Source organism: Schistosoma haematobium, chromosome 4, assembly GCF_000699445.3.
Source record: "Schistosoma haematobium chromosome 4, whole genome shotgun sequence".
Classification (NCBI taxonomy): domain Eukaryota; kingdom Metazoa; phylum Platyhelminthes; class Trematoda; order Strigeidida; family Schistosomatidae; genus Schistosoma; species Schistosoma haematobium.
In genome coordinates this window covers 141,121-155,048 of record NC_067199.1, presented here as the reverse complement: position 1 = coordinate 155,048, position 13,928 = coordinate 141,121, and the positions used below count along the sequence as shown (strand labels likewise).

Here is a 13,928-nt window from a genome sequence, read left to right as displayed (position 1 = left end):
AAGCCTGTTTTCTCTTATTGCCTTTTTGCATATGTTCCTTATATGTTTGTATTGCCTGTGCGTGCCGTTTCTATCAGTCTGTTTGTATTCTGCCCAACAGTGCCTTTTGCGGCTTAGCAACCAAAGAGTGTGGTACTTGATGACTGTAGGTTGATTGTAGATTATGGAGAACAGTTGAGGAACGGACTGCTTTGTAGCACATAAGATCGTGTTCAGTAGGAAATCTTAATAGGCATCTCTATCAAGTTGAGTGTGAATTTCCCAATCCATCTGTTGTAGATTGTCCTGTAAAGCTGACACATTCAACGTTTGAAATTCCAGAGCCTGTTGTGGGCGGGATGTCTCGGCCCAGTTTTACTGATAAAACTGAGAACTACGATGGCGTGATTGCCTCTCCCCAAGGGATCCAGGATTGAGAGATTGTCAACTAGGAATTTTTCGTTTGTAAATACATAGTCCAAGCGCGACGGCGTCCGACTGTTTCTTCAACGAGTTGCCGACTTCATATTTCCGAATAATCTCAGATCCCTAATGAGGTTGAAGAAACGAGTTTCATTATATTTCTCACCTCCAATATACTTATGTCCCGCTAAACTGACTTTAGGAAGATTAAAGTCTCCTAGAACCAAGATATGAGTGAATCCGAGACTAGTAGATCGGGATAAACCTTCCAGCATACGATTCTCATACTCGATTTCCGCAGTGGGCTTCCTATAAATGTGTTATGTTCGTTAAACTTGAATGCTACTAATGATTCGTTTTACTCGGAACGGAACGAAGAATCAAGGATTCAGCGACTCGATAGGCTATAATGGTTCGTTGTTCCCGACTCAGCTAACTCGATCCAGAAGTCTTGGTAAAATGTAGAAAAGTATATTGTACAGACAACCAGAATATACCAGGTCCCTCAAGCACACAAATCAAGCGTATTTATACAATATATATATAATCAGTGTTGCCATGGAAGTTTTTAAACATTTAATCGATAAGTTCGTCAATTGACTGTGTGCATGGGTGGTAAGAAATGCCCAAGCATACATCTGAATACAAGCTGCACAAAGGTAAAATTCAAAAATATGAGTTTTGGGGATCTAACGTCCTCAACAAAATGACTCCAACTAGACACCTAGAGGTGTTGGACAATCTTACTGAGCACCATACAAATTCATCAAGATTGATAAACTTTTGATTGTGCACTTGATATACCTCCATGCGTGATCGTAAGAATAAGGCTACTCTAATTACTGTTTTTATGTGATTGCGAAACAAAGATATATCGAGTATTGCTAGCTCATAGTCCGTAAACTGACTAGATATCCAAGTTTCAGATATTCCTATCAGATGAGCATCGTTAGCATTACTGAGTTCGCGTAGCTCATCCATTTTATTCAGTAAACTCGTGGCGTTCACGTAGAAGCAGTTTATTCTTTCAATTTGAAACGAGTGAGCTTCCCCATTCTGTTTGTCTGTATGAGTCATATGTGGATAGACAGATAGCCTAGCTATACAATTTTTTCCGAGTTGGTAGCCCCTGTCCTTTCCACGTCTTTTATGATCAATACCGTCCACAAGTGGAATGGTCAGCTCCAACTTGCTTTTGTGCTTGATCCTGGCGTCATGTGGCCTATTCGGATGCACATTGATTTCAGATGGCAACCGACGTCTGTTGTCACGAAATGCTTCCAGAGTTGCAGTTGCTGTATGGTAGGATTGGAAGGCTACCTTCATTAGCCGAGGTCTAGAATCTACGTCCTTCATGGCTAGTCTCATCACTTGTTGAGTCAATATGTTTCTGAGCTCCAAGGATTGCTTGATAAATTTCCATTCCCTAATATCGGAGTTTATATGGTCAGGGACCGTGTTTTCCGGTACATCTTTCACAATGATATTTCTTCTGCGGAAAAACGTCTCGCGAGATCGCTTAGGGATGTTCCGGATGATAAAGCGCTCAAGATACTGTATGTCAGGGAATATTCTTGCATTCCCATCTGATTTCAGTAAGTAACTAGCTAGTAGGATATCCTCTACGTCTGAGTGTTACACAATGTAGCCTTGGGTAATTTAGATGTTTTAGTTCTGTGGTTACTCAAAAGTTTATTTCAACTGAGAAATAATTCATCATTTCTGTCCGACGAAATCAGGAGTTTTAGCTCGGTCGGTCAACAAGATCGTCAGTATTGTCCCATTAGCAAATCGTCGGTCAGTGACAGCCATGACCGTCAGACTCATATTGTAGCAATTTTGAAATACTCAGTGCAGGTTTCAAAATCGCTCAATTACCTTCAGCACATCCACGAACTAGTGATTAATGACACGACTCCCACCAGTCTCTATGGAACATTGAACATTTGTTCGACCCATATGATAGTGACAGACACAATCACAAGTATATTATTTTTCGGTCAAAATATCCACCAAAAAACGTAACGAAAGTTCAAGGCATATATGAAGATATTTGTGTTTCCCTGATTTTTGTTTTAGTCCATTTGTGGTGAGGTTATATCCGTTTGCCATACTGTCAGTTCATACTGTCTGTTTCCGTGGTTGACGAAATGGGGAGACGTAACTCTGAAAACAACGACCGTCGTACTGAACAATTCCGCAAGCTGTTCATTGGAGGCCTGACTCCTCTTACTACAGAAGCCAAGCTGAAGGACTTCTATTCCCAGTGGGGCGAAATTGTCGATGTTGTGGTGATGAAAGATGGTCGAACCAACCGCTCCAGGGGTTTTGGTTTTATCACCTACAAGGAACCAGAAATGGTGGATGCTGCTCAAGCTAATAGACCACATGAAATTGATGGTAAAACCGTTGAAGCCAAGAGAGCTATGCCGCGTGAAGATTCAAATAGCCCCGAGTCTCACATGACTGTGACGAAGCTGTTTGTAGGTGGCTTGAAAAAAGATGTAACTCATGAAGAACTGCGTGAATATTTCAGCAAGTATGGTAACATCACTGAGTGTGAGGTTGTTGCTTGGAAGGAATCGGGCGAGTCACGCGGTTTCGGATTCGTCACGTTTGATGATTACGACCCTGTTGATAAAGCCATACTGTATAAACCACACCATATCGGATCCAGTAGGGCGGACGTGAAGAAGGCTCTCAGTAAAGAACAAATCAACACAATGAAGAAGAAGCAGGAGTCCCGAAATGATTACAATAACAATTACGGTGGCGGCGGCGGTTATGGACCGATGGGTGGAGGCTATGGCGGGTATGACGGAGGTTACGGGGGTTCCTACGGAGGTGAGTAGTTTGCTTGATGGTTCTATCGACTAGGTGGTCCTTATGGTGGATATGGCTCAAACGGTGGTGGTGGTGGCGGTGCCTACGGGGGTGGGAATTACGGAGGGGGTTGGGGTCCAAATCACATGAATGGAGATGGTCCTGGTTGGGGCCAGGGAGGAATGGGTGATGGATTTGGGCACTACGGGAACCAACAAAACTATGCCGGTGGTCCAATGCGCGGTGGCCCACCAGGCGGTTACCAGAGGAATGCTCCCTATGGAGGTAAGTTCACACTCCGTTCAAACTAATCTGTCTTCTACATAGGGGCTATGGCCGCCGTTAATTCCAGTCAGGTAAGAATTTCTTAGTATGAGCATGTTTTCAACGTCTAATTGCTTCTTCATATCCGTTGCAGGGTTAGTATGGCCTCAACAGTTTGGTCTAGGCAGTTCTACTAGCAGAGGAGACAGAGTTGTCCTAGCGCCCTCAAGTTCTAGGTCAGCCAGCAGAAAGTCGACAGCCTGTCTATAGCTGAGGAGGCCAGGGATCCTATTATTCACTGTGTATATACTGTTAACTGTTAATTTTCACTGCATGTGCAATCGAGCGTTCTTTTTAACTGTCATGTCCGTTGTGAGTTAGCATCCAATCAAGAGTGACTTTCATCCTTAAGTGTAAAGTTTCGTATCATAATTGCATAAGCCCATGCAGCGTCATTTTTAACCCAGCTTTGTCACTAGTATTAAAGGAAATAAAAGTGTTGAAGCCAGTTAGTCTTTTGAGTTATGAGTTTTGTAATTGGTAGTGACGAGGGAGATGGATGCTTGTTGGGCGGGAGACGAGGTTGACTTGCTAGGTCTTCCAGCCCCTTGTGTTAAGCAGGCCTGTCACTATGTCAGGCACTTGAAAGTGAGCAGTTTTAAAGTTCGTTGTAGAGCCGTAAATTTGGGTCCAGAAAGGCATGTAGCAAGGTCGAAACCATGGTATCCATTCACTTTGTTCACAATTTTTGAGTGGTTTTGCAGATCTCGCGGTGCCCCTTGGAGGATTGACACTCGTCCGTGGCGTGGGACGCAATGGACTCGGAAACTTGTATGGTTGAACCATCGTTATGTATGCTGTGAAACATTGTCAAAAATAAATTTACGGATCAATTCCGCATGTACAACTATCTTCTTTTTTATTACGGTTGTGACTGGGTGAGTTACATGGGTTTGGGTGGACAAGTGGGACCAGTCTTTTCTTTCGCGCGACAGTTCGTTCACTGGTTCATCTCATACCGGCGTTCACGTCCCGTAGCGATAAGTCGTCGGTGTTCCTGTATATAGGTATGTGTATATGGAACGAGCGTGAGCGTAGGATAATGCTTGTCAACTAGTAGGGTGTTACTTTGGATCACTGAGGGATTGTCGAGTTTCCTCAGACCCTCTGAAAAGCTCCCGAGACTACAGCGTGCTACAGGGGTGGGACGTGTGCTGAGAACCCAACTCACTGTTGCACTCTGAGTTGCGAGTTTCCCTCGAGGTTTGGGGTGAGGTGGACTCGTTGGAGGATGTCGACTATTTGCGATGTCAAGCGGTCGCCTACTTCGCGGAGGGCATAGACCACACCGGTCTGACGACTCATCGTCGACTACTGTGCAAAGTATTCCTGTGTTTCTGAAGTGGATGAAACACTACGCAGTAATACGTCCCGAATAAAACTTGGAGATTAGGTGAGAGGCCATGTCATCGATCTGGTCAAGTAGATTCCAGATTTAGTGGTGATGAATGTGCTCTTAACCCACGTTTTCACGATGAAAGTATGTTCTGAGGTCGTCAGGAACCAAATATTCAGCTCTGGTCTAAAACGAACATTGAGTTGTCGGAGAGGTGCAAGGCATCTCCATTAGTTAGATCTTTCGGTTCGCGAAGGTTCATTCTAAGGTCTTTTTGCACTTGTTTGTTGGCTGAAGTCTGTGGAGGCTGTAACTTTTTTTGTGTGGGTTGTTTGATTGTTTATTAGTTAGTTCTCTACTCATATGTAAGCTAACGTGACCGGTGATTCCAGTCATGTTCTATTTTGGCGTTCCTCCGTTCTTACCTCTGTTCTGATGCATTTCGTTCATTAGGTACTATAAAAAGGTGGTCGCAGTTCAAATCGTACGTCTTATGTACTTAGTTTTTCCCCTCTGCGGTATTTGGGGTTCGTTTTCGCAAGTGTTTTGGTTGATATGCGTCATAATGTGGAGCTTGATAAGTGCTTTGTTCATTGTGTATATATGCAGCGGAGTTATTACACCTATGGGATATGTTTAAGCTTCTTTCCGAATGTCGATGTTATAATATCACTTTATATTTAAAGTGAATATGAAATTGATTTTATAGTAGCCTAATGTACATTGAACAGAAAATGTCAGCTATGTATGTGGAAATACACAAGTAAGACTGTTATGACCACTTTCCTCAATAACTTTTGCATATGGGAAAGTGAATAATGTTTAAGTAGCTTTCGTTAGTTTGCAGCTAAAGATTCTTGCTGTTCGCGTGATCACGACAATAATATTCGGGAAGTCTTAGTAATTATGACATAATCGCTTACAGAAGTATGTGTTTATATCGGAGTTATTGTATAATTACCTAAGCATTGATACTAGCCTGTGTTCACAATGAAGCCGTTCATCTCAGGATAGTCTTTCCTGTTCAGTCTCTTTCCAAATCAATACTGAATTATAAGGTGTTAACAATCTAATAAAAGATTAGGAGTGCTTTGTTTCTTCTTGATATATTTTGAATATATCTACTTTCTGCTTAACTTACAAACTGTAGAATTCTAATGAGGCTTAAATTAATAACAATCAACATCAGGCACAAGGTTGAGTGTTAGTGGTTTATACAATTTCCCCGTAAACTAAAAGAAGTGTCAGACACTATAGATACTTCTCCAAACCTTCCTGAAATTTTTAGACGAAATGCCGTTCACTAATCCCACAATAGGACGAAGCGTCCGTCCAGGGTTTCAGTGGTGGTCTAATATCAATCGGTTCATGATCTCAATCACAAAATTAGTAATCTCCACAACCCTATACTGTTAAACTATATGATTGAAATGAAGGACCACTAACATTACATGTTGTCACAGGATGTAGGATCTAATACTTGAATTTTTCTCAAGTCATTTCTTTATGATTTTAATTAAGTTGTAGCATGGACTTATTATTACTTTGCATATACAAAAACTCACTAGTTTTGGATACATGCTACGACGAGACTCCTCAAAATATTTAATGTAATAATAATGGACAATCGTAGTCATTTTTTCATGAGTTGACTTGAAGTTATTTAGTTCATATATGTATAGGTGACTAATTTACAGTACATTTGACCATTAATCTATGTGCTCATGATGTTCATGACGTTTTGTAATATATTGATTGGCACGTTTCATCATGATATGATACAGTATTAGGAAATTTTGGTGAATAAAAAATTATAGATGACATCTCACAGATGAGAGAGAAGTTTATCACAAGGATATTTAGGATAATACTGAACTCCAGACAAGGAGCATTGTAGGTCTTAAGAGTACCAGTTAAATTGACGGAGGAGATTTTCTGATCAGGATTAGAATTTTAAAGAAGCTGCGTTCTCTAAGCTGAATGTTGTCATCGTAAAACTCATCATAGCTCAGCTTGATGATTAAACACTGTCATAAAGTATTATCTATTGGTCTTTACTAAGAGCTTAAAAGAGCGTTACAAACTAACAAATATATATATACGTGTGTGTTTGAATCAGTTAACCTGTGTTAAGGTGAAATTAATTAGTTATGCTAAAAGCGTATTTCATAACTAGTTAAAAATAATCGACAAAAAATCTGATGTCAACAACTACCAGTTTATAATTTTATATAATGGCTTTGTAAACAAAAATTAAGTATTGATTCTATTTAAAACCATCTACCATGACATTAAGATATATCTCTACAGACGACAGTGTATATGGACAATATACTTTAGTAATAAATGTTGATATGTGTTTAATGCTTTTTATTGAAATCGGTTGTTATTTAGGGTTTCATTGGTTAAAACCTTCTATGACATAACTAAACAAGTTTAATTAGTGTTTTTTAGAATATAAGTTTAAATGAATCCATACAGTTTGATAAGATTAGCGTTAGGATGGTGGATTAGAAAGAAATAAACGTTTATTGTAATACGATTTTCATTTTTGATCACAAGTTTATCATTCATGGAATAAAGTATTTCAAACATACAGTCTTATTTTCTTGATTGCGATCATAAATCGATTGATGCTAGATTGCTATTAAAAACCTGGAAGCACTAGACGGCCATTTTGCCCTAATATGGGACTCATTAGCACCGCACATTCGCGATTCCACACGCGAGGCCCGAACACAGGACCTTCGGTCTTGCGTGTGGACGACTGAACCGGCACCCAGTGGTGTTAATGTCTAACTTTGAGTCCCACGCACGGGATCATGAATGCGCACTGCTGAGGAGTCCCATACTTAGACGAAACGGTCGTCCAGTGCTTCCAGGTTTATAATAGTGGTCTAGCATCAATCAATTTATGGTCTCAATCACAAAATTTAGTAATCTCTACAACTCCATACTGATACTCATACAATCAATTGGATATTTTATACCTAATCAAAATCTCTATCTCTCTAATATTGTTCATGAAGTCAGTCAATTAGTTGTTCTGCTATTCTGTTATTCAAAACTTATCCAATAGGCATTGGTAAATCAGTTTTCTAAATAAAATCGTGTTTGTAATTTATCAAACTAATTGAATCACCTAGAAAACCTGAAATTCATGAACTAATATAATGACTTAGGATTCAGTTAGTTCATAATAGTCCTTCAAATCAAGACATATGAAGTGAAAAAGCTTCCACGCCCTTGGTCGTTTTTATCTTACTCATTGGTCTCACAACTTGCGATTCATTTCCGATTTCAGTTTCTCCAACTATGTACTTTTCTGTTTGTATTCTGTTTTAACCGTTTAATTACAGCAAGTAAATTTTGTTCAAGTTTTCCAGCAATTCATGTTACTCAGTATAATACCTGCTAATTCTAAACATTTTGTATTTGATTATTGTAATGGTTGTTGTACCCGTATTTAAGTTAATAGTATATAACGGTTATCCTTATATTATATTATTTTATAAAAAGATACTGTCTCATGCTTTTATTCTAGACTTTGTTCTTACTCATTCACACCGTACTGCTTTCGTGCTGCATTTATCTACCTTAGGACAACTACAGTCAGGTGATCGTGGGCGGCTTGTGTGTAGTGATGTGCTTTGGCTTCAGACTGCTTTATGCCTTACATGATTTAGCACCCAGTCGTCGTCGTCGTCGGTTTGTCGTTAACTTGAGAAAAATAGATAGGCTACTAAACCAACAATAATAAGAAAAAAACAACAGAACTAATATACTGAACGAAAATGTGTTTCTACTTTGCATGATGTGTAATCATTTGCATCTTCCTCCATAATTTGTTCCAGTGAATGAAGTGAAGAGGAAGACCTAAAAGCACATTAAACTGGGAATTGGAGGCAAACATAAAAACGAGTAGCAATCGGGAACACCTGGAAAGATTCCAGGACAGAGTTGGTTGTAGAATTCTAGTCGACAGCTTATGTTCCTCCATGAGGGGTAACAGGCGTAAGGACATAAGTAGAAAGTAGGTAATGAAATATAAATCCCATTTGCTTCGTATTCATTCTGTCGATTGTGCACGTTGATACAACGTAAATAATCAAGGCTGAATACTGATTCTACCTAGGATATGTATATTTGAGACATGGTGCTATTGAAAGAAAAACCACTCAGTAATAGATGCAACGAATGTGTAAAGCATTAGAGTTCTGTAGCACACCTACTAAGCTAGCAATAAGTCTACTCAGTTCTTATAGTTCATGTAAGAATAAAGATGAACTGACAGAAACACATTTACCATGTATATGATATATGGTTATAATTACAAGTGAGGTATTGGAATTGACATATATGAATGAAAGAATAACTTAGAAGACTTACTTGTTTCGTCATCTTAGCACTGCTCAAAAGGATTGGTGAACAAAAATGTCCGAAAAAGTGTAGTGAATATAATTCGTTCATAAATCAGAACAAGGCTGCTAAATTCTGATCAACCAGATATGGTTTCAACCTAGATTTTAATGCTGGTGAGGCTATAATTCATGGATAAACCAATGAAATTGAAGACAACAAGTCTTGGTTTGTGGAGCAAAATGCAGTCATCCACATAGTTTTGGCATTATCGCTGATGCCACTTCGTGATGAAAACCTTAACTCCAATTCTAAACTCTAACCTCCAATTCTCAATCATAATCTTAGTTACTAGATCCTAGTAAGTAGGTGAATTTTCTCAAGGTCATGTTAGCGTCGATCCAAAGTTATTCATAAATCACTGTCTCACCTTAGTACTTTCTCTCCAACTATCGTCAGTTGTCACTATCAGAGACGTTGCCAAGCACTATTACACTCGACCAGATTTATCAGTTATCGTATGCTATAGTGTTTTTTATCATCTAAATTTTAGTGTTAATCTAAATTTGTTGATTGATTACAGTCCGAGCAACTCTTTGATAATATATCTGACTACTAATTGATTACCAGATTTTTATGTAGATTACAGATTTGTAGTGACCTACTTTTATCAAGAGAACGCGATTGGTTTAACGGAAACAATTATTATTATAACCGATTGTACCAGTGATTGTTTTACTGTGCTTGTTTGTCTAACTGTACTGAAGACATCCATTATTCTTCTATTCTTCCTTCCGTTGGTTGTGACCTTGCACGAACTTATGTTTGAACAGTATATTCGCTTGTACTCTTTTGGTACGATCTCAGTATTCTTTCGATACCACGAGATCACCAACAAATATATATCGCTACAACCTTCAATCGACTTCTGATATTTGGTACGCAACCTTCCTGTAGTGGTGATCATAGTCAACTGCGATTCGACGCCACACTACAGATTAACTTGAAGAATTGACCAATAGAATCCACGTAGCAATAAAGATAAAAAAGAATCAATGATAACATCTCTATCTGTGATAATGAACAACGTGCGCGCAATTTCCGAAGAGCTTGTAGCGAGGTGACGAGTAGCAGTTGACTATGAACACCGCTACAGAGAAACACGTGCGAGGATATCCATAAAATCCGCCGGAAGTTAAATATCAGAAGGCAGTTAATGGACCAAGTCGAGATATATTTGCTGGCAATCTCGTGGTATCGAAAGAATACCGAGATCGTGCCAGGATACAAGCTTAGTTACTGAACGTAACCGGATTCACGCGAGGTCACAGTCGAACTAAGTATGATAGATGCTTTTAGCACAGTTAAACAAAGAACACATCAAACAGTCACTGGTACAATTGGTTATAATAATAATTGTTTTCAATAAACCAATCGTGTTGTCGTGAAAAAAGTGAGTCACTAAAAGCTCATCAGTTCCCTCAAAACTGTAAATAAAACTTGATTCGTTAAACCCGAGTCCAAAGTTTCTTGTTGATTCCCTCCAACTACATAACCTAATTTACACATGATGTGGATTATTTGTGATATTGAACTACTGATATAAAATCTATCGACACTCAGTCATACTTCAGATAAGCACTTGATGTTATTTATTGGTACAAAAAACGGGTATTGTTATATAGTTAGTTAGATCGTCGGTTGTAGTCTTTCCTTAAATTTATTTTTATTCACTGATAAACTGACTGCTTAAGTTTTACTCAGAAAACTATTAAAGTTAATACTGTCTATATTTATTTTTCCAATTTAAACGAAGTTTGATTGAAAACATAAACCAATGTAGGTTAGACAACCATTAAAATCCTGGAATCATTGAACGTCCGTTTCGTCCTAATATACGGTTTCTCAACAGTGCACATTTGCGAGCTTAAGCATTCGCATGTAAGGCCGAAGTTCCTTGGTCCGATCCTCAGTTGCGGGGGATTGGATACGAATTTTTGAGGGGCTCCATACTAGGAAAATACAACGCTTCCTGGTTTTCAATGGTTACCTAAATTATATTGATTCGTGATTTCAATGCAATCCAAATCCCACACTGACAATTGCACAAAGTTGTTGAATAGAGAACTTACGTTTCAAATAACTCCTCTCCTTTGAGGTGGAATTCCTTTTCTGTTTTTTTCTTCTATTTTATTTCAGTAATTTATTCAACCAACCACTGGTGATCAGTTTTACTTTGTGGATAACGTGGATAAAGTTCTGTATTTTTATTCAAATAAACCATTTCCCTTAGTTACAGATCAATTATTGTGACTTTATATTGTTTGAAATACAAATTTTGAGCGGTATTTTTTTTCTCGAATTTATAGGTCGAACTTTATCCTGTGTTATTCTTTTTTTTCTCTTCCCCAAGTTATTTCACTGTATTATACTCTTTAAGTAACATCTCCAAACACTAATCTTCCCGATAACTCCTTATACTCTTATTACCTCTACCACTACGGGATTTGAATTGACAACTGCATCTCTGTGCTAATGTGATGTGGCAAGTCGAACTGATGTACGTACGTACGAAGTTGTACGTTGTTACTGACTGACTGACTGTGTTATTCCATTAGTTAGTGAGTTATAAGGTTCTGGAAGAGTGAGGCATAACAATCATAACTGTTGTCTAACTGTGTTTTACCGATGTAAATAGATTTCAATTATCATATAGAAATCTGATATCACATGAACTTGATCATGATAATAAGTACTTGGAGGCAAATGATAGGAAGTTTTGGAGAAAGATTTTATGATAGCGAGGTGTATCCAGAGCCTTGAGTGAAATGTTGGCTTATTTTTTGTTTCTTACCCAGTGTCACATTCCCTGGTGTTTCCAATAAGTTATTATGGTCAAAACCTGCTTACAGTAAGAATAAGATATTTAAATTGTTTTCGTTTTTTCTCTCATAACTGTTCATTTGAAAGGGTTAATTTAGCATTTTGTAAAATGATGTTTGTTTTTTAAATCAACCAGGTCATAGATTAAATATGAATATCTAATATTATGTTATCTAGGGTCAATTTCTTATCGAGTTCTATCAATATAATATTGATCGAATTGATAAATAATCAGAAACGATTATTATGAACGATGAATGAAACGGCAAAAGTCAAGAATTATCTTAAATATATTATATTAGATCATTTGGAGACTGATATAGAAAACCTAAAAGTAGCAGATGAGACAGGATTTCCAAAAGAACGATTGGATAGCGTTAATAGCAAAAGCAACAAATGTAATATTCAAAAGGTAAATCATAGCCTAATCAGTACTAGGGTATGTTACCAGTAAGTTGTTTCCTTGGGATTATGAACATCTCCAGTTGTTCTGTCTTCTCATAACTAGGCAGGTAGGGAGAGTCACAGATGATACATAAAAAAAACTAAACGCATAACGGCTACGGATAAACGGTTTCAAGAAGCTGTCCCTTGAACTCTGTGATCCCAATCCCAGGTCAGTAAGGTCATTTACTTACCTATTTTACTTTATAGGTCACGGTTAAATCAAATAGCTTTGTGGCGAGCTAAGAGGTGAAAAACACCTGAACATTTAAAAAAAAAACTAAATAAATAAAATTAAAAAAATGAAGATGATTTCAAAAAAAAAATTTATTTTATTTTGAGAGTTTATCTTATTAGAATTTAGACCACTATTTTGAAAAGTATACAAAATAACTTTAAAAATCAAGTGAGAATTTTCAATGTTTTCACAAATAGTTGACGAATTTACCTTCCATATGATTAACTATTCTTCTCCAAAAGATAACAAATACAAAATGACAATACAGTAGGTTAAACTAATTCATTCAAATTATGAATATTATTGACAGTAAATAATCTTCCAATTGTCAGCATGATAACAATTCATGATTCGTCTAATTTGGGAAGCTACATTGTTTTAAAGAAAAAAAAAAGGTTATTGGCTCATAAACCACAAATAAAACAAACTATATTTCTGTGAGTCTCCAGGTCTCTTATCCACTTTAGTAGATTACTTATCTGAGTTAAATGCCTGATCATTTCCAGTGACTAGTTTTAATATAAGAAATAGATAGGTAGACAGGAATAACAATTGGATAGTTGGGACAGACATCAATTTTATTTTAGAACATGGATGTGTACATATATCTAGCTGAGGGGATTAGGGAAAAGTTAATCATGTGACCTATAAAATCTGAAAAAAAAAAAAATCCTACCAATCAGTTTATTTAATGTGTGGGCGTAACCCTTTTTTCGACTGCTCGTAACTCATTGATTAGCTCAGACCCTGATTACAGGTAAATTTGAAAAATAATATAGTTAGTTAGCAGTAGAACAGACAAACAAATGTAGGGAGATGTAGAGGTAGAAAATTCTACTCAGTTAACATCTTGGTTAGTTATTATTATTAGTGCAACATTAATCAGATGGCAAAGCTCTTGAATATTTCAGAATAATCGATTTATCAGAGAATAGTAGTACAATAACTAAAAATATGGACTAATTTACTGTTTAACGAAGATATTTACTTTATGTACAGAGGTAGATTCCGTCGACTGATGGATCATACTCACTTTTACTCTTCTAAACAATAATAATAACAAGGATGGTTATAAGGATGATGATAATGACTGGTAGATAAATCTGTTAACAAATCAGT

At 37.5% G+C, this 13,928-nt stretch overlaps 1 protein-coding gene across 2 annotated transcripts; it reads left to right on the top strand.

Moving 5' to 3' along the window:
* The first annotated feature begins 2,367 nt into the window (after positions 1-2,367).
* On the top strand, positions 2,368-4,393 carry HNRNPA2B1 (heteroproteinous nuclear ribonucleoprotein). 2 transcript variants are annotated; one of them, XM_051215405.1, is made up of 3 exons: positions 2,368-3,246; positions 3,280-3,581; positions 3,644-3,996. In XM_051215405.1, exons 1-2 carry the CDS (start codon positions 2,553-2,555, stop codon positions 3,534-3,536), a joined length of 951 nt encoding a protein of 316 aa, XP_051065906.1. In that variant the 5' UTR covers positions 2,368-2,552; the 3' UTR covers positions 3,537-3,581; positions 3,644-3,996. The 2 variants fall into 2 exon arrangements, with proteins under 2 accessions (XP_051065906.1, XP_051065905.1); XM_051215404.1 differs by having other exon boundaries at positions 2,368-4,393.
* The last annotated feature ends 9,535 nt before the right edge of the window (positions 4,394-13,928 follow it).

Coding starts and splice junctions, on each gene's coding strand:
- HNRNPA2B1 (XM_051215405.1), top strand. CDS start 2,553: ATGGGGAGACGTAACTCTGAAAACAACGACCGTCGTACTGAACAATTC. Junction 3,247..3,279: donor TTACGGGGGTTCCTACGGAG/GTGAGTAGTTTG, acceptor TCTATCGACTAG/GTGGTCCTTATGGTGGATAT.